Source organism: Melanerpes formicivorus, unplaced genomic scaffold (genome assembly GCF_026170545.1).
Source record: "Melanerpes formicivorus ecotype bairdi unplaced genomic scaffold, bMelFor1.0.p_v2 SCAF_7, whole genome shotgun sequence".
In the NCBI taxonomy this organism is placed as follows: Eukaryota; Metazoa; Chordata; class Aves; order Piciformes; family Picidae; genus Melanerpes; species Melanerpes formicivorus.
Genome location: NW_027142359.1, coordinates 20,804,155 through 20,828,603, shown reverse-complemented (window position 1 = coordinate 20,828,603; position 24,449 = coordinate 20,804,155). Strand labels below are relative to the sequence as shown.

Genomic DNA, 24,449 nt, shown 5'->3' with positions numbered 1-24,449 from the left:
CCCAGATTTGGCAGTGTCCCCAGCTGAGACACAGGCAGAGTATGCAGTTGCTATTGACATTAATTAACAAATAATGAGTTGGGCAGTACATTTCCAGGGAATTAATGATCATCATGGGAAAAAGAGATGGCTCAAGATGTGGACAAAGGTTAACCCCACCCAGGGATTAATTACCAGGAAGTATTTAGAGCCAAGGTCATTATTCTGCTTAAACTGAAAAATTAATAATAACTCCTACATCTATGTGTGTCTTTTTATGGGTGGTGGAATTTCAGTGGATGTGTCCAGAGTTTTCTAGGGAACTAAAATCTTTGTGACCTAGAGACATAAAACTGTTTCCCCTTCTGCAAAGGAAGCTGAAACACCTATGCATGACTTACTTAATTCAGCTTGCCTTCTGCCAAGCATACAGTAGAATGATTTTTGAGTCTGCCACAAAGTTTATTATCCAGTTTATTTAGAGTTTGTGAGTTTGAGGACAGAAGACATGAGGGGTTTTCCCTCTAAATAGTGGAAGCAAGAATTGTCTACTTAATGGAGAACGTACTGAAGTGTCAAATCCCAAGAACAGTGTGATCAGCAGGTTGAGGGAGGTTCTCCTCCTCCTCTGCCCTCATGAGGCCATATCTGGAGTACTGAGTCCATTTCTGGGCTCTGCAGTTCAAGAGAGACAGGGTGCTGGAGCCCTGGAGCAGTCTGCCCAGAGAGGTTGTGGAGTCTCCTTCTCTGAAGAGATTCCAAACCCACCTGAACATTGTAATCCTGGCTAATCTGGTATGGGTGACCCTGGTTTAACAGTAGGGTTGGCCTGGATGTTCTCCAGAGGTCCCTTCCAACCCCTACCATGCTGGGATCCTGTGGAAGTTATACTGCCTTTACTGATCCTGAGCTCTGGATCTCTGCTTGGCAGTTGGTGCTGTGAATGAGCAGCTGTGTGGGTCCATTCCTGGTCATACAAACCACTTCTGTTGTTAGTAGTGTTGTGGATGCAGTAGCTATGGTGAAAGTTACCAGATCATTTTTGCATTAAAAGCGATGCTTGGTCCTGCAGTTTAGCATGGAATGGAAGCAGGCAGGCCTACTGCAGGAAGCAGGTTCGATTCCACTTTAGTGTGTTCATGTGAGTTCATTGTATCAATGCTTTCCACTTCTTTCTCACCACTCCAGGCTTTTCAGGCATTTGAGAACAATGGATATTATTGTAGAGACACAGGGAAACTGTGTGCATGTGGGGGGGGAAGAGTATAAAGTAACACTTGGGTTTTTTTCTACTTTTTCTGCTATTACTGGAATTGATCTAAGAGAGCTACAGGCTGAATTTATTAATGGATGTTGTTTTCAGCACACAGCATTATTCTTTTTCCCCTCACAAAGGATATGTGTAAGTAGATCACACCACTCTCATCTCTTTCTAGGTGGGACTTCCAAGTATTAAACTTTGTATGGATACTGACTCAAGCTTTATTACTAAGTTATTAGTGGCAGGAGCAAATAGAATTGGTTTGCTTCTCCTGATAAATGAAGTATCTCCCTTTTTTAATACTCCTTGTCTTCCTTTTTAACACAGCTCTACAAAATGTGCTAGGCTGTATACCTCTAGTGAGGGTTTTGAGGTGCTCCATTCAGCTGCTTTTTATCATCAGACAGGCAGATGTTACACAGTTTCATCTGGTAAATGTTCCCATATGCTCTGCAAGGCCATTTTATTACTCTCTGTGTCTCTTTGCTTTATGCAGTTTACAAGACAAACTTCTTTCTTGAATCCTCACCACTCTTAATGCCTTTCATAAGGCCTAAATGGAATACTATAAAAGTCTACAGCAGTGTTTTCTGGTTTTATGTTGTGGTTCCTGTGTTTCACAGCTGTCCTCTGGGCTGCAGGCCCAGTCCTCCTTACCTTGCTCACAGTAGTTTCATTGAAGTTATCTGACTGCTTATGCAAAGAAAGAGCAGGATTTGGCACAGAACAAACAAATGACAGGAGTTCAACATGAGAAACCTTTCCAGCAATGTAGTGCCTTGCAGAAAGAGAAGTCATGACTAAAAGTAAGCAGCCCATTTCATTTCAGTGTGATTAATGCTCCTCTGTAGCTGATTCAGCTTTGTTTTCTTTGATTTTTTACAGTCCCACCATCAATCTCTGGCAGCAGTGAGATGGTGACAGTGGTGGTTAATAACCCAGTGCGACTGGAGTGTGAAGCAAGAGGCATCCCTGCCCCTATTCTGACGTGGCTTAAAGATGGTAGCCCTGTTTCCAGCTTTAGTGATGGACTCCAGGTACTGGGTTCAAATCCTGCTATCTGTGGTCCTTCCTCTTGTGCTGAGAGGCCTTTAAACTGCTGCAGTTTAATGGAACAGAATAAATTAGGGGTTTGTAAACAAAAGTCTAGTAGAATCATGGAATGGAATAGGTTGGGTAGACCTTAAAGATCATCTAGTTCCAACCACCCAGCCATAGGCAGGGACACCTCTTACTAGACCAGGTTCCCCAAGGCCTCATCCAGTCTGGCCTGGAACACCTCCAGGGAGGGGGCATCCACAGCCTCCCTGGGCAGCCTGTGCCAGTGCCTCACCATCCTCACTGTAAAGATTTTCTTCCTAATCTCCAGTTTAAATCTACCCTTTTCCAGCTCTAAGTCATTGCCCCTCATCCTATCACTACAGGCCCTTGTAAAAAGTCCTTCCCCAGCTTTCTTGTAAGCCTTCTTCAGGTACTGAAAGGCTGCTCAAAGGTCTCCCCTGAGCCTTCTCTTCTCCAGGCTCAACAGCCTCAGCTCTCTCAGCCTGCCCCCATAGGAGAGGTTTTACTCTAGGTTATTGATGTGAGTTAGGTCCAGTAACTCCTGAGTGAAGTGGAAGGTACAGATACACTGAAATAAGATGGTCCTTTCACTTAATTTCATGCTGAGCAAGAGTTTGCATCAACAATTTTTTCACTTACTGACAAAAGGAGGAAATTGGATCGTATTCCTATCCTAAGACATCCATATAGCTAAGGGTCATGTCATAAATCATTACATAAAATGGGAATTCAGAAAAAATCTTCAGTTAGAATGAGAGGGCATGGTTACTTTTTGAGAGCTAATTTTGTGGTGTGCAAAGGAAAAGGGGATATTTGTATTCTCTTGGGACAGCTCACAGGGCACAGACACAAGTTGTGACAGAATGTTTGAAACTTCTAAGAGGCAGAAATGTCCAGCTCCTGTGAACACTTGGAATGCCAGGAGTTCCCTATGGACCTGTGTGGGGTTAGACTTCTGCTTCTATGAGTCTCCATCAAAAGGGAACAACAGAGCAGAGGGCAGTGTGTAGGGAACAAAGAGATTGTGGGGAGCAATGGCAAAGCAAGTATTTAAATGTGAAATCCTTCTCTCTGCTCCTGTCATGTGTTGAGCTGTATACTCTGAATGTGCTGTGCTTGCATTGCAGGTTCTGTCTGGGGGCCGAGTCTTGGTGCTGACCAGTGCTCAGATCAGTGACACAGGAAGGTACACTTGTGTGGCAGTGAATGCTGCAGGGGAAAGCCAGAGAGAGATTGACCTCAGGGTCTATGGTGAGATTTTCTGACAAATTCATTTGTTTTGGGGGCATGAGAACTGCTCACAAAGCTTTCATTAAACACACTGTGGCCTAGACCTTTAGCGACATTGGATAAAAATGTTCCAAATGCTATCATAGAATCACAGCATTGTTTGAGTTGGAAAACACCTCCAAGATCATCAAGTGCAACCACTGACCTAACACATCCATGGCCATTAAATTGTGTCCCAAAGTGCCATGGCCACATGTTTCTTGAACACCCCCAGGAAGGTAAAGTGATTAAAATGGTTCCAACCCATAATGGGAGGTATAGTGATGGGGAGGTATGGGTGTGTAAGTACAAACTATACATATGCACATTAGTATGTGAATATGTTCTTCTTTGTGTCCACAAGGAATTGCAGTGACAACAGCGAATTTACAAGTTCAATATGTAAAGAAGGATAGAATCACAGAATGGTTTGGGTTGGAAGGGACACAAAGATCATCTAATTACAACACCCTGCCATGGGCAGTGATCTGTCATGTGTCTTAGAGATCTTACGATACCAGATGTGGAGATTTGTGGAGTTTAGATTTGAAGAACCTTTGTGGCTTTGCTTCTGCTCTCAGGAGGTCAGTGGAGAAGAAACTGTTTTGGCTCTAACAGTCTCTGCTTTATGGCAATCCTCAGCAGGAGACTGGAAAATCTTGCAAGAGAAGCTAGAAGCTTCCCTGTTTTCTAAGATGAATAGGGATGGTTGACCAGGCTATTTTTGGGTTTGTGTTTGGCTTTCAAAATTGTCTTCCTTGTAAATGCCCTGTGGTTAGGATACTTGTGACTTGTGCTTCTGCCTCTGCAAGGGGCCGTTTGGAGGGTCAGCACTCTGGCATGGCCAATGTTTTATGTCTATGTTTATGGTGTGTATGTATGTGTGACCACAGAAGTGGCATGGACGTATTGATTGCTTCTCTCTTATTTCCTGAAACCTCTGTCCACTTTAGCTGATGAAATGTAAAGAGTCAGTTGGAAGCATTATTAGGTTGGAAGGGGCCTCAGAGATCATCTACTGCAACCTCCCTGCCATAGGCAGGAGGACACCTCTCAACTACACTTGGTTGCCAAGACTACATCCAACGTGGCCTTAAACATCTCCAGACAGGGGGCATCCACAGCCTCCCTGGGTGACCTATTTCAGAGTTTCACCACCCTCATACTGAAGAACGGCTTCCCAAGATCCAGTCTAAACCTACTCTCCCTCAGCTTCAAACCATTCCCCCTTGACCTATTACTAGACACCCTTATGAAAAGTCCCTCTGCAGCCTTTCCATAGGCTCCTTTCAGGCATTGGAAGGTAATTATAAGGTCCCCCCAGAGTCGAGTTTTCTCCAGGCTGAACAACCCCAGTTCCTTCAGCCTATCCTTGTAGCAGCCCTTGAATCATCCTTGTGGTCCTCCTCTGGGCTTCTTCCAACAGAACTTGTGGGTGTTTAAATTTTCTGTTGTGTTAGAAGCTGGCTGGCGCTGAACTCAGCTGCAGGACCATCTTGAGTGAGGCTGTCACCAAAAATGAATATTAGCCTCAGGACTTTCCTCATGTGGATAATTTAATTAAGAAGTCACAGGAGGAAAATAATTTGGAGTGCAGTTGGAGCTGAGGTGGTTAGAATTGTGCAGTGCTCTGAGCCAGCCTAGCAATCTGGGTAACATACAGTTACCAAGAGCATAATTAGAGTAATTTTAAACCCTTCAGAAACAAATGCTTTAGTGTCTGCCTCTCTGTTTCACAAACCCAGTTTCCTTTTGTGCACATTTCAGTTCATTAAGCTGAGAGGAAAAGTAATTGGTAGAAAAGCGTTTGGAAATCAGTTTGCCTTCTGCAGCTTCCAATTGTCAGTTCCTCAACACCCATAAAGAATCTGGGCCTTTGGGAATTCTACAAACAGATTAAGATAAACAGGGTTTTAATTTTTTTCCCAGTTACTGTATTTCTTATCCACAGGGACCAGACTTTTCCCTAAATTATTTCCAAACTGTGAAATCAGCTGTTCTGCTTAGTACTGCCTGTGCAAGAAAAACAAGACTTCATTGTTCATGTTATTTTCCAGGACATCTTGAGAATTGCATTACTGCTTTGCTGAGTACCACTCTGGGACCTTTCATACTCTCACGTGTGCTGATTAGTTCAATGTCTTGTTCTTCAGAGAGAGGCCCAGAGTATTTCTCACAGGCAATCCCACTGCTTCCCTTCTTCTTACCCTAATATTTTATGCCATCAGAGACTCATTTTCTGGAGTAATCGATTGCAAAACGATTGCAAAGCAAAGGAAATGTGACAATAAAGCTTCTTATGTTTTGCCGGGGAAACTGAACAGTCTTACTACACAACAAGCATAAAAATCCCACTGGATACACGTAACCAGGCAAAGGAGTTCCTGCTAGCAGTGTTTTCATTCTGTCTATCTTTTAATTGCACATATAATGTTGCATTCATGTCAAGAGTTTACTGTGATCGTGCTGTATGTTTTTTAATTACAAGAAAGCCAAGGGAATCCCTGTGGATTATTTGAGGGCTTTAACCAAGGCCACCATGGGCATCGTGGTGTTAGGTCAACAGTTGGAATTGCAGAATTACAGAATGTTAGGGGTTTGGAGGGACCTTGAAAGGTCTAGTCCAAACACCCTGACAGAGCAGGGTCCCCTGGAGCAGGTCACAGACTTGATGATCTTAGAGATCTTTTCCAACCAAAACAATTCTGTGGTTTTATTTTTGTTGAATGAAGACTGTTAACTCCATAGCATGCTTGCTCTGGGAAGCCTGCAAAGCCTGCAAAGTCCTTTGTTTTGATTATTGCTGTAGTTCCACCAAACATCATGGGAGAGGAGCAAAATGTCTCAGCACTCATTGGTCAAGCAATGGAGCTGCTCTGCCAGAGCAATGCTGTTCCCCCACCTGAGCTGATGTGGCTTAAAGATGGACGACCCCTGCTGAAGAAGCCAGGTCTCAGCATCTCTGAAGATGGAAGCATACTAAAGGTAAACTGGGCAGGTGGGCCCTGGTGACAATTGCTTTCTGGGGTTGTACCCACCACAAAGGCACCTGTTAGAGCTTGAATAGCTATTAGCCCCCTGTGCATTTGAGGGTGAGGAGTGAGGGAGGTTATGGAGCCCTGGATATTTTGCAGGAGTTATGTGTAGTATTTGTATTACAAATATCTGGAGACTAACGTAAAAACAGAATTGAAACATGGGCCACTTCTCCCTGCAAGTTTCGTGTGTAACAGTGTCAGAAGAAATCACCCAGGTTTCCATTTTCTTCCAAGATTGAAGGAGCTCAAGTCCAGGACACTGGCCGTTACACTTGTGAAGCCACAAATGTTGCTGGGAAAACTGAAAAGAACTACAATGTGAAGATCTGGGGTAAGATTTATTAAGTTTATTCCAGGAATGGGGAAAGGAGTGCAGAGTGAGGTTAGGATATGAGGCACTGAACTCCTCTGTAGTTCATAAACTCTCATATAGAATAGACTAGACCAGAACAGACCAGACCAGACTGGAAGAGACCTTCCAGATCATCGTGTCCAACTCACCTAAACAACTAAACCATGGCACCAAGCACCCCATCAGGTCTCCTCCTGAACACCTCCAATGATTTGCAGAGCTTCAGACAGGCAGATGTCATTATCAGTGCTGTAGCTTAAGGGGCCCAAGAAGCTGCAGCCATTTCACTTTGGTTTGGTTCTAAATTAATGTCAGCTACTTCCCAGGCCTTTGTCTTGCTGGGTTTGGATGTGTGATAGTAAGTTAGAGCTGTAGCTACTTTGGTTGCATCCATACCTCCTATTTGTGCACTCTAATGCCATAAGTAACCTACTCACTTTCCACTTTATTAATGCAGGAAATGCAGATAAATAAAAGCTTTATTTGCTCTGCAAAGTTCATAGATTCATAGAATGGTTTAGGTTGGAAGGGACCTTAAAAATCATCCTGTTACAGCCCCTGTGCCATGAGAAGGAGCACCTTCCAATAGACCATGTTGCTCAAGGGCTCAACCACCCTGGCCTTGAACACCTCCATGGAGGGGGAATCCATGACTTTCCTGGGCAACCTGTTCCAGTGTCTCACCACCCTCACTGTAAAGAATTTCTTTCTAATATCCAGTGTAAATCTGCCCTCCTTCAGCTTTGGTCCAATCAATATCAATTAATCAAGTTATCAATACTGAATCATAAAAAGAGTGTTAATAGCATTTTTCTGTGGCTCAATGCTGAATGTGGCTTAGGGTATTTATTTTAATCAATGATTTTTGAGTGGATGTTTGTTGGGGTTTTTTTTCCTGTACCATCATATTTGCATTTGGTCTCTTTTAATTTGGTTCCCCTGCTTCAAGGAGCCAAATATCGTTTACCTAGTGATTGAAATGGAATTCTTTAAGACTTTGAGAGTCAGAGTGAAAACAGTGGTCCCTTGTATTTGCACCTAGGTTGCAGTCTCAGAGCCGCAGAGCAAAACTGGCACTCTGCTACAGTAGGGCAATTGAAGTGTGGGGTCCTTAATGTTCACGTGGCAGCCAGTGAGTTTATGCAGGATACAGTCAGAGGAAAAGCTTAAGATTGAACTTTAAAAGTGACCTTATGGTGCTCTCTGTAGGTTTATTAGCTAAGACTATGAAGGAGGCAGGCTGTTAGAGTCGGAGTCACTTTACATGATAAATGTGTATCAGAGTCATATGGGTCTTGCTGTTGGCTGGTAACGTTGTATTTCAAGTACTGCAATCACTTGGCCTTTCTTCTCAGTGTCTCCAAGTATTTATGGCTCAGATGACATCACTCAACTGACAGTAACTGAAGGGAGCTTGATAAGCCTGATGTGTGAGTCTAGTGGCATCCCACCACCCAGTCTTACCTGGAAAAAGAATGGTGGGTACCTGTCTGTTGTCTGATTTATAGAGCAAATGTGGTAATTCTGCAAGTTGTTGTTCTTGCTCTGTGAACATTTCAGATGGTGTGTTATGAGGAATTCAGGCATGCCATTATCTTAACAGTCCTGATATTGAATAACATGAACTACAGCAGCAGATTCTTCCCTTCCGCTCTGCTTGGATTAGGTATCTCAAAGGTGTGCAAGAGAGGCAAAGTGCAGAGTCTCCTCCTGAGCTGACTTAAAAATAGACTGTGAAGCACTGAACTCCTCTCAATCACTGAATCCCTAGCAATCCCTAGCATGGGGCAGGGGGAAGTGGTGGTGGAAGGGACCTCTAGAGATCATCTGTGCCAACCCCCCTGCTAAAGCAGGGTCACTCATAGCAGCTTGCCCAGGATCAAAATGCCCAGGTGGGTTTGGAATCTCTCTAGAGAAGGAGACTCCACAACTTCTCTGGGCAGCCTGCTCCAGCACCCTCACAGCAAAGATGTTGTTCTTCCTATTGATGTGGCACTTCCAGTTTATGCCCCTTGTCCTAATTGCAGTCTTACTTAGCTGTCATGATTCTGCTGAGGCCTTTCTGAGTGGAAGTCTGTGACATACTCTGTCTGACACGCAGTAGACAGGTGGTTGGCTGTGAGAACTAAATGACATGTTCCTAAGCACTGGCTGTGCTGGGTTGAGACAATTAGAAACTGAAAGTGTGGGATTTGCTGCTCAGTAGAGGTGTCCAAACCTATCTGGATGGATGTGAGTGTGGTGAGGGTTGCAGTGCTTTAGCTCAGGTCCTGGAGTCAGCAATTAGTATGGGAAGCCCTCAGAACCTGGTGCCTGGCAAAACTCTAGTAGAGCAGCTCTAACATGGACAGTTGTGCAGCTCAGTGATTATTGAATGATCCACTGGACTTAACAGCACATGAGCAAGCTCAGTACCCTGTTCTATGGTTCTGTCTCAAATAATGTCTCCTGCAGGCTCTCCACTGGTGGCTGACCTGTCGGGAAGGGTGCGGACATTGTCTGGAGGCAGACAGCTGCAGATTTCACTTGCTGCAAAGTCTGATGCGGGGTCTTACACTTGCATTGCTTCAAATGTTGCTGGAAGTGCAACAAAAGAATACAATTTGCAAGTACACAGTAAGTTATTATGACGAATTCTGTTTCTGGTTTACCAGTGCTGCAAGAGAGTGAAGCTACGAGAGTTACAAGCACAGTGGTGTTAAGCTGCAAGATTTTCAGCTATAGGATCATTTAAGGGCACTCTGGGGAGAACATTAAGTAAATCTTTTTAGCAGGGCCTGTTGCAACAGGACAAGGGGGGATGGTTTAAACTAAGAGCGACTTAGTCTAGAGAGAAGGTAGAAATTTTTGATGGTGAGACACTGGCCTGGGTTGCCCAGAGGGGTGGTAGATGTCTCATCCCTGGAATCATTGCAGGTCAGGTTGTTTGTGGCTCTGAGCAACCTGTTCAAGTTGCAGATGTCCCTGATGACTGTAGGGGGTCTGGACTTTATGACCTTTAAAGGTCCCTTCCAATCCAAACTAGTCTATGATCCTCATTAAAATATTGACAATTAGGACTCAAATCTTGACCAACACATTGCGTATGCCTGTTAAAAGTGCTTTTAATCACAGAATGTTAGGAGTTGGAAGGGACCTCCAGAGATCATCAAGTCAGATCCCCCTGCCAAAGCAGGATCACAAGGGAAGGTTACACAGGAATGCATCCAGGTGGGTTTTGGAAGTCTCCAGAGAAGGAGATTCCACAACCTCTCTGGACAGCCTGTTCCAGTCCTTCATCACTCTCACAGTAAAGAAGTTTCTCCTCATGTTGAGGTGGAATTTCCTGTGTTCCGGCTTGTACCTGTTGTTCCTTGTCCCATCACTGGACACCAGTGGAAAGAGTCTGGCCCCTTCATCTTGACACCCATCCCTCCTATATTTATAGACATTGATAAGATCCCCTCTCAGCCTTCTCTTCTCCAGACTAAACCACTTCAGGTCACTCAGTCTTTCTTTCCTCATGGGAGAGGTATTCAGGTCCCTTAATCAACCTCATAGCTTTCTGTTGGACTCTCTCCAGCAGATCCCTGTCTCTCTTGAGCTGTGGAGCTCAAAACTGGATGCAGTATTCTGGGTGTGGTCTCACCAGGGCAGAACAGAGGAGGAGGAGAACCTCCCTGAACATACTTGTCACCAAAGTGTAGTATGTCAAATAATTGAATTCAGATTTCTTTGGATTTTACTGGTACTTCTGTATTTCAGCCAGGAGTAAAAGGAGGCATTTTTAAACAACCTTGTGAAAGAGGAAGTCTTCAAAACTCTGTAGGGATTGATGACATTTGGGGCAGTCATCTTTAACTTAATTTTTTCTTGTGTTGGCATTTTTAGAATTGCCTGCAAATTATATTTTAAAAAGCATTTGTACTTCATGTGGTAGAGGATGGGGAGAGATGATTTGTTATTTCTTGGTCCTGTGGAAATTGCTGTGAATCACAGAGTGCCCCTAACTTATTTGCCATCAGTAGCTTACAATACCTGGTTTTTATTAAAAGCTTTATCAACAACCTTGGTGGCTGTTCTGTTCAGAAACAGGTGAAGATGCTGATTTGCAGCTTCCAGTTGATTTCTGTACTGTGTTTCTTTTTCCCCTTTAGCTCGACCAACTATATTAAACAGTGGCAGCCACCCATCAGAAGTCATCGTCACCCAAGGAAAGGAAATTTCCTTGGAGTGCAGGGCAGAGGGCATTCCAGAGCCAGTGATCACATGGATGAAGGATGGCCACCCGCTGCTCAGTGAAAGGGACATCGCGATACTTCACGGTGGTCGCCTCCTTCAGCTGAAAAACACCCAGGTGTCAGACACTGGCCGCTATGTCTGCGTTGCCGCCAACGTGGCAGGGCTAGCTGATAGAAAATACGATTTAAATGTTCATGGTGAGTATGTGCAGAATGGGGATTTCCTCTGCTCCAGCTTGTACCCATCGTTCCTTGTCCTATTACTGGGCACCACTGAAAAGAGCCTGGCCCCTTCATCTTAACACCAAACCCTCCTATATTTATAGATATTGATAAAATCCCCTCTCAGCCTTCTCTTCTCCAGACTAAACCGTCCCAGGTCTCTCAGTCTTTCTTCATAGCAGAGATGTCCAAATCTCTTCATCATATGAACAAACCTAATCTGATCACTGAGAGCAAACCGAATTTTTTGTTTGTTCTGAAGCATGTATTTTCTTTTTGCTCTTCCAGTTCCCCCAAGCATTGCTGGTTACCTGCAGACACCTGAAAACATCACCATTGTGGAGAAGAATCCCATCTCCCTGCTTTGTGAAGCTTCAGGAATTCCCCTGCCGTCAATAACATGGCTCAAGAATGGGTGGCCTGTCACTTTGAACAACTCAGTGCGAATCCTCTCAGGTACAAAAGCTGTAGTCACTTAAAGGAGAAAAAAAAGGGAAGCCAGCTGAACATGAGCCAGCAGTGTGCTCAGGTGGCCAAGCAGGCTAACAGCATCCTGGCCTAGGTCAGCAGTACTGTGACCAGCAGGAGTAGGGAAGTGATTGTGTGCCTGTTCTCGGCACTAGTGAGGCCAAACCTCAAATACTGGGTTCAGTTTTGGGCCCCTTACTCCTAGAAGGACATTGAGGGGCTGGTTGCATGTCTAGTAAAGGGCAACAAAGCTGGTGAAAGGTCTGGAGAACTTCTCAGGAGCAGCTGAGGGAACTGGGTAGTTTGTTCTGGAGAAGAGGAGGCTGAGAGGAGACCTTATTGCTCTCTACAACTCACTGAAAGGAAGTTGGAGTGAGGTGTAGTTAGGCTCTTGTCCCTTATATCAGGTGATGGAACAAGAGGAAATAGCCTGAAGTTGTGCCAGGGGAGGTTTAGGTTGGATATTAGGAGAAATTTCTTTCCTGCAAAGAGTGGTCAGGCATTGGAACAGGCTGCCCAGGGAGATGCTGGAGTCACCATCCCTGGAGGTGATCAAGAAAGATGTGGACAGGGCTCTTTGGGACATGGTTTAATAACCACGAGTGTCTTAGGTTTACAGTTGGGCCCAGTGGTCTTAGAGGTCTTTCTGAACTGGACCAATTCTGTGGTTCTGTCAACTTGTTTCACTAGGGCACGAATACTACATTAGCTTGCTCACACGATTAGTTTTTCTCTTCACTGTTATTTTACCCATTAAAGAAGAAAAATCTTTGAGGGAATGAATACAAATGACAGTAAACAAAATATCTTTCGTTTCTGTGGTCTGTATGTAGAAACAAGGGGAAACCTCTTGATGAGCCTCAGAAACTAGAAGTAAATACTTCCTGGTCTTGGAGCTAACTGAATCTGATGGTCAGATGTCTAATCAAAGCTGGAATGAGGTGGTCAAAGACAGCAGAGAACACAGCATTAGCAAGACTAGGCTGGGGTATCTGGAGCAATTTTTGATTGGCAAATGGAGAAACAGATCAAATTCATCAGGAAATTGAATTTTCAAGATGGAATAACTTACAAAGGATTAATTCAGATGCCTGTGGTAATTGGCAGTGGTAATTGACAGAGGTGTCCAAAATAGGAGGGTTTTGTTGCCTGTTCCTGAAACCATCTGTCTTCAGTACTGTAGGGAAGTGAGGGTACTTGACTTGCAGCTGCAGTGATGTCAAACCTTGGTGTTTGCAGTAGGAAATTGAGGTGGCAACCCTTGAGATTACAACCAAAAATGCTCACCAAGCAAGCAATATGTTCATGTTGACTTTGCAAAGTTGATCCCCAGACACGTGGAACGTGTAGTACTTAAGTATCTGGTTACAGCTGAGATGTGTAGACAGCAACTAAGGTGTTGCTTTGATCTTGGGTTTGCCACTCACAGCCAGAAATCTTATTTTCATAAGTTTTGATGAAGTTGCTAGTGCTCTGGTATAGCTACTGTGGCAAAGCCAAAACACTGTACATCATGAGCACAAGAACACTATCAGGTATAGGAACTGGGAAGAGTTTAGAAGCTCAGCTAGGACTGGATTAATTTTTGTCAGGATTTTCTGTGTTCATATATCTTTTAATATTAGGGGTGCATGAAGAAGAGCATGGCCAGCAGTAAGTCAAGAGAGGGTCTCCTTCCCCTCTACTCTGCACCAGTGAAGCCACATGTGGTCTGTTTCTAGGATATGCATTTCAAGAGAGGCAGGGAACTATTGGAAAGAGTCCAGTGGAAACTACAAAGATGCTGAGGGGACTGGAGCATCTCTGTGAGGAGGAAAGGTTGCAAGCTGTGGAGCTATTTATCCTGAAGAAGAGCAGCCTGAGAGGGGATCTGATTTGTGCTCAGCAAGAGCTAAAGGGTGGGGGTCAAGAGGATGGGGCCAGACTCTGTTGCGTGGCACCCAATGACAGGACAAGGGGCAATGGGCAGAAATTGGAACCCAGGAGGTTCCATCTGAATGTAGTGGAAAAACTTTTTGCTTTGAGGGTGCTGGAGCCCTGGGGCAGACTGCCTGGAGAGGTTTTGGAGTCTCTTTCACTGGAGAGACTCCAAAGCTACCTGGAGACTGTGATCCTTGGCAACCTGCTGTGGGTGACCCTGCTTTAGCAGGGGAGCTGGACAACAAGAACTCATGGGGTCCCTTCCAACCCCCACCATACTGGGATTCTGTGATTACAGGTAGTCCTGTATTCTGCATTCCCATTTTTACATCTGGCACATGGACAAAGGAGTGGGTGTATGATAGTATCCAGTATAACTCCATCTGAGTTGACATGCATTCTTTTTTTGTGCAAAGTTGCCATCAACAAAAATAATGTCTGCTGGGCTTGGTTGTTTGCCTTCTGTCTGTTGATTTCTACACCCACACTAACAGCACCACCCAGATCTCAGAGCCAGGAAGGGTGAGAGACAGAAAGATGTTTATTGTCTCTTGAACCTTAGCTGCAGTGGGAGGGGGAAACAGGCCAGAACTCAGTGTTTTGCTTCCCAGCAAACCTTGTGCTTTTGTGAAGCTCATCTCAGAACTTCACGTTGTGATAGTGATCCATAACCAGCATGGCATTTGGAACTTTATTTGTGTTTGTGCAGCTGTGAAATATCCCAAACAACAACCACAAATCCCCCTCTTCAACCAATTTAGGAGGTGAAACACTTTGCCAAAAGAGGATTTTGGTTCTGTTGATGGAAAACATACTTGGCACTGCAGATGATTTAAATGTGTGGACACACTGCTGGCAGCTTTTAATCTGTTAATTCAAATACTTTGTTATTGTTTCCTTTTGATGATGCTTCCTACATAGCCTTGAGAATAAGAAGAAAACAGTCCACCCTACAGTATCTGCTTTCCTTGCAGACCATGCACCAAGCTGTGTAGTAGGTATAGGAAGGAGAAAAGCTTTTACTAAATTTTAGCTAAATATGGAAAATCATATCCTGTCTCACTGGGTCTCTGGGTGTGAGATGGTTTGTGATACTAGAGAGAGTTAGTCTCCTGCAGGTAGCAGTTTATCTACTTCATTCTTTTTGTTACAAGGCTTTATGCAAGGTGTGACAAAGAGGCTGCAAGACTGTAACTGGGCCTTTCTCAGTCTCGCACTGCAGGTAGAATTCCTTGGGGAGAGGCACATCCATTCAAGCAGGTCAACAGTTTCTTCCTTCAAAGCACATTACCAGGAACATAAATTTCTGGGATATATCCCAAGAATGAGGCCCTATGGGTATCTACAGGCAGGAGCTGTACAGTTTGTGTGTGATGTATGGTGGGGTAGTGACCATGAATGAGAAACTGGGAAAGGTGAACGATGGCCACCACATTTACTGTTGCATCTAAATACTCACTGATGTTTGCTTTGCTGTTCCTCTGCCAACAAGAAAGAAAAGACAAGTTACCCTGCTGCAGCAAAGTGAGGATATTCTTGATGCTCTTGCAGAATCACAGAATGGCTGGGGTTGGAAGGGACCTCTGGAGATCTTCTAGTCCAATCTACCTGCTAAAGCCAGGTCACCCATAGCAGCTTGCCCAGGATCACAGGGTTCAGACTGATTTGGAATTTCTTCAGAGGAGACTCTACAACCTCTCTGGGTAGCCTGCTCCAGGGCTCCAGCACCCTTACAGCAAAGACGCTTTTCCTCCTGTTCAGATGGAACCTGCTGGGTTTCAGTTTGTGTCTGTTACTCCATGCTCTGTCACTGAGGACCACTGAACAGAGTCTGTACCCATCCTCTTGACCTGCCACCCTTTAGCTCTTGCTGAGCATTGATTAGATCCCTTCTCAGGCTGCTCTTTTCCAGGCTAAACAGTCCCAGGGTCCTTTCCTCCTCACAGAGATGTTCCAGGACCTTCAGCACCTTTGCAATCTCCACTGGACTCTCTCTGATAGTTTCCTCTTGAACTGCGGAGCCCAGAACTGGACACAAAGATACAATACTCTGGATGTGTCCTCACTAGGGCAGAGTGGGGAGGGGGAGAAAGACAGCCTTGATCTGCTAGCCACACTCTTATGAATTCATCCCAGGAGATCATCTCCTTCTCTGCAGAGCTGATTTCCAGCAAGTCATGCATACTTGCAAATCTTTCTTTTAAGCCAGTGAGTGTGCCCTGACAGCTGCTCTGCACAGTGTTAAGAGAATTCTGTTAGTTTAAAACATTGCATGGAAACCAGTGCTGTTGTTACAACTGATAGAAATGCTGGAAGAGAACAATGGGATTTTTATTCCTCAACCTGTAAGGGTTGTTTTTATGTGTTTATAAAAACAGACTTTTTTTTGCTGCACACACACGTGCCAGCAAGGCTTTATTATCTTTAGATCATTTAGATTCTCAATACAGCCAAGCACTCAGGAATGAAAATTCTGCTGTCTTGTATTCTGTCAGATTTCCTGCTTAGAAGTTTGTTCACAAATCACACATGTTGCAAACACTCATCCTGCCACATCCAGAGTGCTGATCAATGAATTACATGTGCTCTGAATCTCTGCCTGGAGCTCGAGTGACTTGTGTGGAGCAGGGTTGAGTTTCTCTGCCTAAACTCAGAATTTTCACTGATTGTTCCTGTTGGTCGCTGACTTGCTCTAGAAATTCTCACAACATGTCTGAATGCCTCAAAGTCCTCTTAAGTGTAATTCCTGGAGGGGAAAAAAGGGGATACATCAGAGTAGTTTGGAAGTTGCTGGTTAGGAGGAGTAGTGTGGTCAATATTAAACACAAATCTAAAAGCACTGAGGAAGAGCTTGTGCAGAAATGATCAGACTAGGAGTCACAGGATAGCTTGAGTTGGAAGGGACCTTTAAAGATCATCTGCTTCCAATCCTCTGCCACAGGCAGGGAGGGACAACTTTCACTAGATCAGGTTGCTCAAGTCCTTATTCAGCCCAATCTTAAATACTTCAAGGAATGAGGCATCCACAACTTGTCTGGGTAGCCTGTTTCAGTGTTCCACCAACCGCAGAGTAAAGAACATCTTTCTAATGTCCAATCTAAATCTACCCTGCTCTAGTTTAATACCATTCCTCTTTGTCCTATTACTACAAGTCCTTAGAATAAGTCCCTCCCCAGCTCTCCTGTAGCCCCTTCAAGTACTGAAAGGCTGCTCTAAGGTCTCCCTGGATCCTTCTTTCTTCCAGACTGAATGGACTGAACTCCCTCATTCTGTCCTCATATGAAAGGTCCTCCAGCCCTCTGATCATCTTAGTGGCCCTCCTCTGGACCCTCTCCAACAGATCCATGTCCTTCTAGTGTTGGGGGCTCCTTCTCTTATTACTCATTCAACACATCAAAATAGATCACATGAAAGTAAAATACAGCTGGGAATGTAACCAAAGCACAAAAGTTAGGACAGTGTGGGAGCAGGACTTCAATGACTGGACATTTTCTGGCTTTCCTCAGGGGGCAGAACACTCCGTCTGACACACACCAGCGTAGCAGATGAAGGTCAATACACGTGTGTGGTGACCAACGCTGCAGGAGAAGCGAGGAAGGATTTTGACCTTTCTGTCCTAGGTAAGTGCATGGTCAGTTTTGTTACAGTAGAAGATGAGAAGTAAATCTACTGTATACTTGGTTGGTATTTAAAAAAAAAAAAATTCTATTAAAACATGCTCTTATGGGGAGGAGGGGGAGAAGTGAGTCTGATAATAGAAATTTGGGGGTTAAAGAGAAGCCACTTGGTGTGAATTTTCTGGTTTATATTTTAAAGTGAAGATTCTGTAGGCATCATGTTGTATAACTGGCAGCTACTTGTGTTTTGTGGCTTGTTTGTTTCTTAACTAGAAAGGAACTATGTCAATGAAACTGGCTTCTGTTAGGTGGTTGATTCAGTTGCATAGGAGTCTGGGAGATGCCCACAGCTGGACTCCCATGCTTTCTCCTGTTTCTTGATGGTCATAGCTTGACACTCCTGTGGGCATGATGAAAAAGGTGAATCCGTTCATAGATGATCTGAAAAGGTGGGATTTTATGTTTTCTGGGTCAGGTTTGTCTTCACAGAATCACTGAACCCCAGCATGGTGGGGGTTGGAATGGACCTGTGAAGATCATCTAGTCCAACCACCCTGCTAAAGCAGGGTCACCCACAGCAGCTTGCTCAGGGTCGCAATGCTCAGGTGGGTTTGGAGTCTCTCTGGAGAAGGAGACTTCAAAACCTCTCTGGGCAGCCTGCTGCAGCACCCTCACAGCAACAAAGTTTCTCCTTCTGTTCAGATGGAACCTCCTTGGTTCCAGTCTGTACCTGTTGCTGCTTGTCCTGTCACTGGGCACCACCGGAAAGAGTCTGGTCCCATCCTCTTTCCTCTCCCCCACAACCTCCCCTTTAGCATTCATTGGATACCCATTCAGGTTGCTCTTCTCCAGGCTTCAGGTCTCTCATCCTTTCCTCCTCACAGAGATGCTTCAGTTCCCACAGCATTTTCAGTCCTTCCAACCTACACCATGCTGGGATTCTGAGATTCTTCAAATGGCTGTTTGGAACCATTAATGTGTAGTTTCGTGCTATGACTTAGAGTATTTTACCCAGAAAACACCTGTGTCTGTAATTACCAACCCTTATGCAGTTATCCTACAGTCCCACTGGAGACAATTTTGCTGTGTCTCCTTTCTCTGGGGCGCTGCAGGCTGATCAGCTTCCCTTGCCTTCAGCTGCCTTTGGCATGTTCAGCCTGTAAAGGATAGCTCACATTCATGTCAGTTCGTGTTTGTTTGATGAGCTCATGGATCTGTCAGTCTGGTAGAATGGAAGAGATGGATCAACACTGAAAAGCATTCATTGTTTTACTGTTTTCTTTGGAGGGTTTTAGTAGCAGGGTGTTCTCAGGCATTCTGGGAATCTCTATTGCACAGGCTTTGTTTGCCTTGAAGAAAAACGCTCAATGAAGCTGATTTCAAGTGATCTAAGTGGAAAATTCCTTTGTTCAGTTTTCTGTCCTCTTCCCCTGGTAATTTCTTTGTCTTTCTGGAGGAAAGTTACTGGAATGTGGCCTGGTAGCAACAGAGAATATTCACCCGCTCACTGTAAAGGGGAACTGTACAGTGACAGTGTTCCTCTACAATGGTGCAGGAGGTGCAGCAAGTGAGCCAGTTTGCATAGAGGACTTGGGGTAGTAAGCATAAAAATATTTGAATACTTGCAGAAGTTTTGGTGTGGCTTTGTTACAACTGGAAATTAATAATGTTGATATCTCACTGTATTATTTTGGGGCCAAAGTGATGAGTTGCTGTGTTTGTTTATGAATAGTAACTTTTGACCTGATTTAGAAGCCCTAAGTTTTATAATTTTAGATTATATTTTTCCCACTCTAATTCCTGCATTAGCTGACAGTGCTTTGTTTCCTTGCATTTAGACACCAGAAGCCATTCAGAAGTCCTTTTTTGCATTGCTTGTAGAGTCACAGCCAGGAATTTGATCATAACTATATCACAAACTGCTAACAGTGCCAGCACTGGCCACAGCTTCCTGCAGGCCTAATTCTACTAACCCACATCTCACCACGTGTCCTGCTCAGAGGCCAGCTTTTAGCTATGCTGAATTAGTATCTTTGCCATTCCAGTTGAGTGAAATGCAAACCTCTTTCAGTTTTTAATTCTTCACTCTACTTTCTGTAGCCTTCATTAGCATGAAATTGTACTGGGGGAGGTTTAGGTTGGAGACTAGGAAAAATGTCTTTCCTGAAAGAGTGGTCAGGGATTGGAGCATGCTGGCCGTGGAGGTGGTGCCACCACCTCCCTGGTTCAAGAAACATGTGGACATGGCACTCTGGGACATGGTCTAATGGCCATGGTGGTGTTAGGTTGATGGTTGGATGTGATGATCTTCGAGGTGTTTTCCAACCCAAACAGTTCCACGATTCTATGAAGACTCTGGTGTAACATTATTCTCCTCTGTTGACCATAAATTCTGCAATTATTGTCATTCTTATTTTTACAAAACTTTTGCTGCTGGCTTAGTGATAGATCACAAATAAGCTGCTGAATATATTCTAATTCTTCTCTCTGCAGGAGTTCTGTCTGGACTGAAAGTTTGCATGTTATGGGATTATGAAAGTGTAATTTCTGGCTCCCTCATCTGGCATTTTTATCATAAAACTTGCCAAAATCCCTTGGAGTTTGGTCTTGCTTTCTTATATGTCTAGACTTAATTTTTCAACCTGTAACACTTCATGCCTACTTTGATTTGTAGTGCCATTTTCTTTTGGCCACTGCTTTGAAAGAAATAGTTGATCAGAGCTCCTCACCAGCGCAGTTATAGCCTGCCCTCCCTCATCCAAAAGCATATGTCTGTGTAGTCCTGGTGATCAAGATTGTTTGGAAACATGTCATCAAGTGGTTAGTGTTTTGATTGGCACCCTGCAACAGTTAGCCCTACAGTAAGAGTTCCCTTGTACGGAGTTAGCTATCTGGGGGCTGGGGAAGTATTTTAAGGCTATAATTTTATCTTCTGCTTCCCAAGAGGAACATAGTTTGTAGCACAGCAAGACCCAAATAGTTGTTCATCTGTCTGTGTGGAATTAGCTGTGTTTGCACAAGACATGCATATGCCTTCACACTTGTTGGTGATCTCTTGTATTTCTTTGAGCATGCTGGTAAGGAAACAAACCAACCCACATGGTCACTGAGTAGACACATGAACTCTTTTTAATAAATTACCTCTTTCCTTAGAGTTCTGTGTAGAATCACAGAATGGTTTGGGTTGGAAGGGACCTCCAAAGGTCATCTGGAACAACCTACCTGCAGTCAGCATGGAGATCCTCCACTAGATCAGAGCCTTGTTGAGCCTGACCATGAATATCTCCAGGGATGGGGCCTCAACTACCTCCTTGGGCAACCTATTGCAGTGTTCTACCACTCTCATGGTGCAGAGTTTGTTCCTAACATCCCGTCTAAATCTGCTCTTCTCTAATTTCAAACCATTGCCCCTCATCCTATCACTGCAGGCTTTTGGAAATAGTCCCTCTGCAGCCTTCTTGTAGGCACAAGTACTTTAATTTACTCTTGGAAGCCAAATAACTCTTTAGCTGAGGAACATAGTTTTGAACCAGTAAATCACTTGCTGATTAATACAAGTGACAAAACTGGTTTATAAACTTCTAAAATCTGCTGGTGCATGAAATCAAACCTGCCTCCCTCCAACTAGTGCTCCTCACCATGGCCCACTGCTCATTCTCAGAAACATTGCCCTACTGACTGTATTCTTCAGCACCCTGAGGTTCTCTCTAGCTCTGAAGATGAAGTGAGGTGAGTGCTTCATTGATCTGTGATCTTTGGCCTTTTGTGTGGACTTGTGTAATTAAGGGACACAAAACAGAGTGTGTGAATGTTGTCCATGCAGGTCAGCTCTACAGCCTCTCACATCTAGACCACTCTTCATTGATTGATGTGGTTAAGAGAAGCATTTGCTGAGACGGAGCTGAGTGTGCCCTTGTTGTGTTTAACTTGGTTGTAATCTTGTCTGCTTGCAGTGCCTCCAGGAATTGTGGGTGAAAATAAACTGGAAGATGTGAAGGTGAAAGAGCAGCACAGAGTTACCCTGACATGTGAAGTCATAGGTAAAAGTTTACAGTACGGTATCTTCTGACACGACCCTCCACCCTCCTCCATCATGTGTATCAGTATTGGTTATGAAGAGATGTTTGTTAACTGAACTTTGAGTTCACTGGGATTGTTACATCTCAGGTTAGACCTGGTGCTTGTAGCAGGACCCAGGGCTGTATAAAATGTGACCAAGAGAATAGTGGCTGTGATGTTTCTTTTCTGAAGGCCTGTGGAATCCAAGAGGAGCTGTATCTTACCTCAGGAGCTTTGAAGACTTTAGAATAGATATTCCAAAACATCTCTCTAAAGGACACACTTTAAAAAAGCATCTGAAACTGCATTTTGCTGTGCTTCAGAAATCTTGGCCTATCCCAGAGGCTGTGCAACAACTAATATTTGCAGTTTCCTTCACTCCATTAAGGGAACCCTGTGCCACAGATCACCTGGATAAAAGATGGGCAATCTCTAACTGAGGATGAAGATCACAAATTCCTGTCTGGAGGGCGTTTCCTGCAAATCACCAACGCTCAGGTCACTGACACAGGGAGATACACGTGCCTTGCATCCAATGCAGCTGGAGAGAAGAGCAGAAGTTACAGTCTCAATGTACTTGGTAAGGCAGCTGGGCTGGCTCTTGCTAAGAAAATATTCATCTCAGGAGAAAACATAATCACACTGGAATTTTTGTAGCACTTTGGTTACAGTAGTGCTTAAGTTGCCTGACTACAATTAAAGTTTCATAGCTTAGTAATTGACAAGGAAGAGTAGTTCATTAGGAGCAGCAGTTCTGTGCTTCAGTGAAGAGCTGGAAAATGGGGAACTATAACAGACTAGAATGAGCAGGACAGTAAGTACATTGGCTTATTCTGAGTCAAGGAAGAGGTATCTGAAGAGCACTGCAGGCTGTGATCCCTTCATAAAAACCAAACCCATCTGTAACTGGCTTTTGTCATGAGGGTTTATTGCATAACCAAATGCAAACAGTGGCAAGTTTCCTCATTTCCTAGCCTCGTGCCTCCTACCAAATGCTGCTTCCAGGATCGTCAAAAGGTGAGGCTGCCAGCTGCTGGTGGCTGGCTTCCTGTGACCTGCGCTTGACAAAGGCTGTAGGGTATGGATTCCCCAAACATGGGCTGACTTTAGGGCAGGTCATGAAACCTGATGAATGTTGTCTGCTTCTGGGTTTCAGTGCTTCTCAAAGGAATGTCCTCCAGCTATTTAAGGCTGCCACCAGATTCCTAAACTGAACAGGGAATGGAACATTGGGGTTTTATAGAGGTCCTTCATCTAGTTAATGACTTTGATGTTCCCAGTGTCCCCAACTATTGTGGGTGCAGATGGCCATGGAAATGCAGAAGACATCGCTGTTATCCTCAACAGCCCAACATCACTGGTTTGTGAGGCTTATTCCTATCCTCCAGCTGCAATCACCTGGCTGAAAGATGGTAAACTCTTGGAATCTAACAGAAACATCCGCATTTTGCCAGGTAACAGTTTTGTTGTTATTGAGAAATAAGAACACTTGATTCTTTCATTGCTTAGTTTCCTGTCACAGATTATTTTGGAAAATCAAAGGACCTATTTCTTTAAGGACAAAGTTTATACTCGTGTAGAAATTCCCATTCCATTATTTTTTAAGTGCTTCACAATTAACTGGTTATTTACTTACATTTTATTTGTGTTCAGGTACTTATCCATTTGTTCTGTGAAGCTCAGTGACGGCAAGCAAAAATCTTTGGAGTTAATAATGAATATGAATAGCTTGAAATGAGGTGGGGAAATTAGAAGGAGTGAGATATAAATGTTGTGAAAAAGAGTGAGGTGGAATTTTTCTAGGTTATGAGTAGCTTGCTGGTTTTAGTTTCTGCAGTAACTCTTACCTGGCAAATCTATGGAGGTGGAAAACAGGAAGAAGCTTCATTGGTAACACTGAAGTAATGTAGATGAACAAGTACTTTAGGATTATTAACTGCCAGTGTTCAGAGGAAGGATGAATTGACATAGTGAGGAATTGAAATACTCTCTGGGGGGACAGTTTCTAGCAATGCAGAAAGGAAAGTAATGGGTGTCCTAGGAGAAGAGGTCACTTGGAGTCCTAAACTCTGCTTGTAGATTCATGTTTACTGTTCTCATGTTGTGGTTGTTGCTTCTGTGCCTTCCTTGGGGAATTCAGGGCCTTTTTCTTACCAAGAACTGCTCTGAAATAGGAAAGTACTTCAGACACTCACATCCACCCCTGTGTGTTGAATAGGCTGGTTTAGTTGAGTGTTTGCATAGTCTTTGTTTATTACGCCTCTTCCTTTGCCCATGAATGAAGTGCAGAGCCTTCTGCAAGAAATGTCTTGTACAGAGCTATGCTAACAATGTCTCCAAGAATCTGTAAGCAACAGGATCCTTGATCCAAAGGACTCCTGCAAATTATGTATGTTTATTGCATGACATACATGGTGGGGGGAAGCAGTTGGGTTTTAATGCTATTCCCAGGGCAGGGTTTGGACCAAGGGATTGGAGATGTGCTGCAGAAAATTTAAATCTTTGGGAAGCAAGAGCAGAATACAGATGCTATTTAAAAATTATGTCTTCTGGCAGGTGGAAGAACCCTGCAGATTCTAAATGCACAGGAGGACAATGCTGGAAGATATACCTGTATAGCCACAAATGAGGCTGGAGAGACTTCAAAACACTATGAAGTGAAAGTCTACAGTAAGGGAATGCTTCCAGTATTATTTTCTTTTCATCCTTCTATATCCCTCTTTGCAGAGTTACCTATCCAGGTGAACACAAGGATTTCTATTAGTTGCCTTGTTCAGCAAACATCTGCATTACCCCATGGCACTGCTTGAGGAAAGACACCAGAAAAGTTGGCTGTTGCATCCTTTTTGCAAGTGCTGCTGTGGGGCTAAAGATCTTTGTATCACTCAGGGAAAGACGTTTAAGAAATGCTGAACTCCAATTTCTTCTGAAACAATTTCTGGTAATGATTTTTAAACCAAACAAGCTCAGCACAGTGGGAGA

General features: G+C 44.0%; 1 protein-coding gene across 1 annotated transcript in view; it reads left to right on the top strand.

Moving 5' to 3' along the window:
• The window catches only part of HMCN1 (hemicentin 1), a 206,510-nt gene that overhangs the window by 116,233 nt on the left and 65,828 nt on the right, over positions 1 to 24,449 (top strand). Inside the window, exons 39-51 of the mRNA XM_068141310.1 lie at positions 2,126 to 2,277; positions 3,430 to 3,553; positions 6,381 to 6,556; positions 6,844 to 6,940; positions 8,317 to 8,439; positions 9,416 to 9,577; positions 11,098 to 11,379; positions 11,692 to 11,859; positions 17,298 to 17,411; positions 21,362 to 21,448; positions 21,856 to 22,047; positions 22,748 to 22,921; positions 24,024 to 24,137. Of these exons, the coding sequence (XP_067997411.1) occupies positions 2,126 to 2,277; positions 3,430 to 3,553; positions 6,381 to 6,556; positions 6,844 to 6,940; positions 8,317 to 8,439; positions 9,416 to 9,577; positions 11,098 to 11,379; positions 11,692 to 11,859; positions 17,298 to 17,411; positions 21,362 to 21,448; positions 21,856 to 22,047; positions 22,748 to 22,921; positions 24,024 to 24,137 (1,965 nt within the window). The remainder of the gene's footprint in view (positions 1 to 2,125; positions 2,278 to 3,429; positions 3,554 to 6,380; positions 6,557 to 6,843; positions 6,941 to 8,316; positions 8,440 to 9,415; positions 9,578 to 11,097; positions 11,380 to 11,691; positions 11,860 to 17,297; positions 17,412 to 21,361; positions 21,449 to 21,855; positions 22,048 to 22,747; positions 22,922 to 24,023; positions 24,138 to 24,449) is intronic.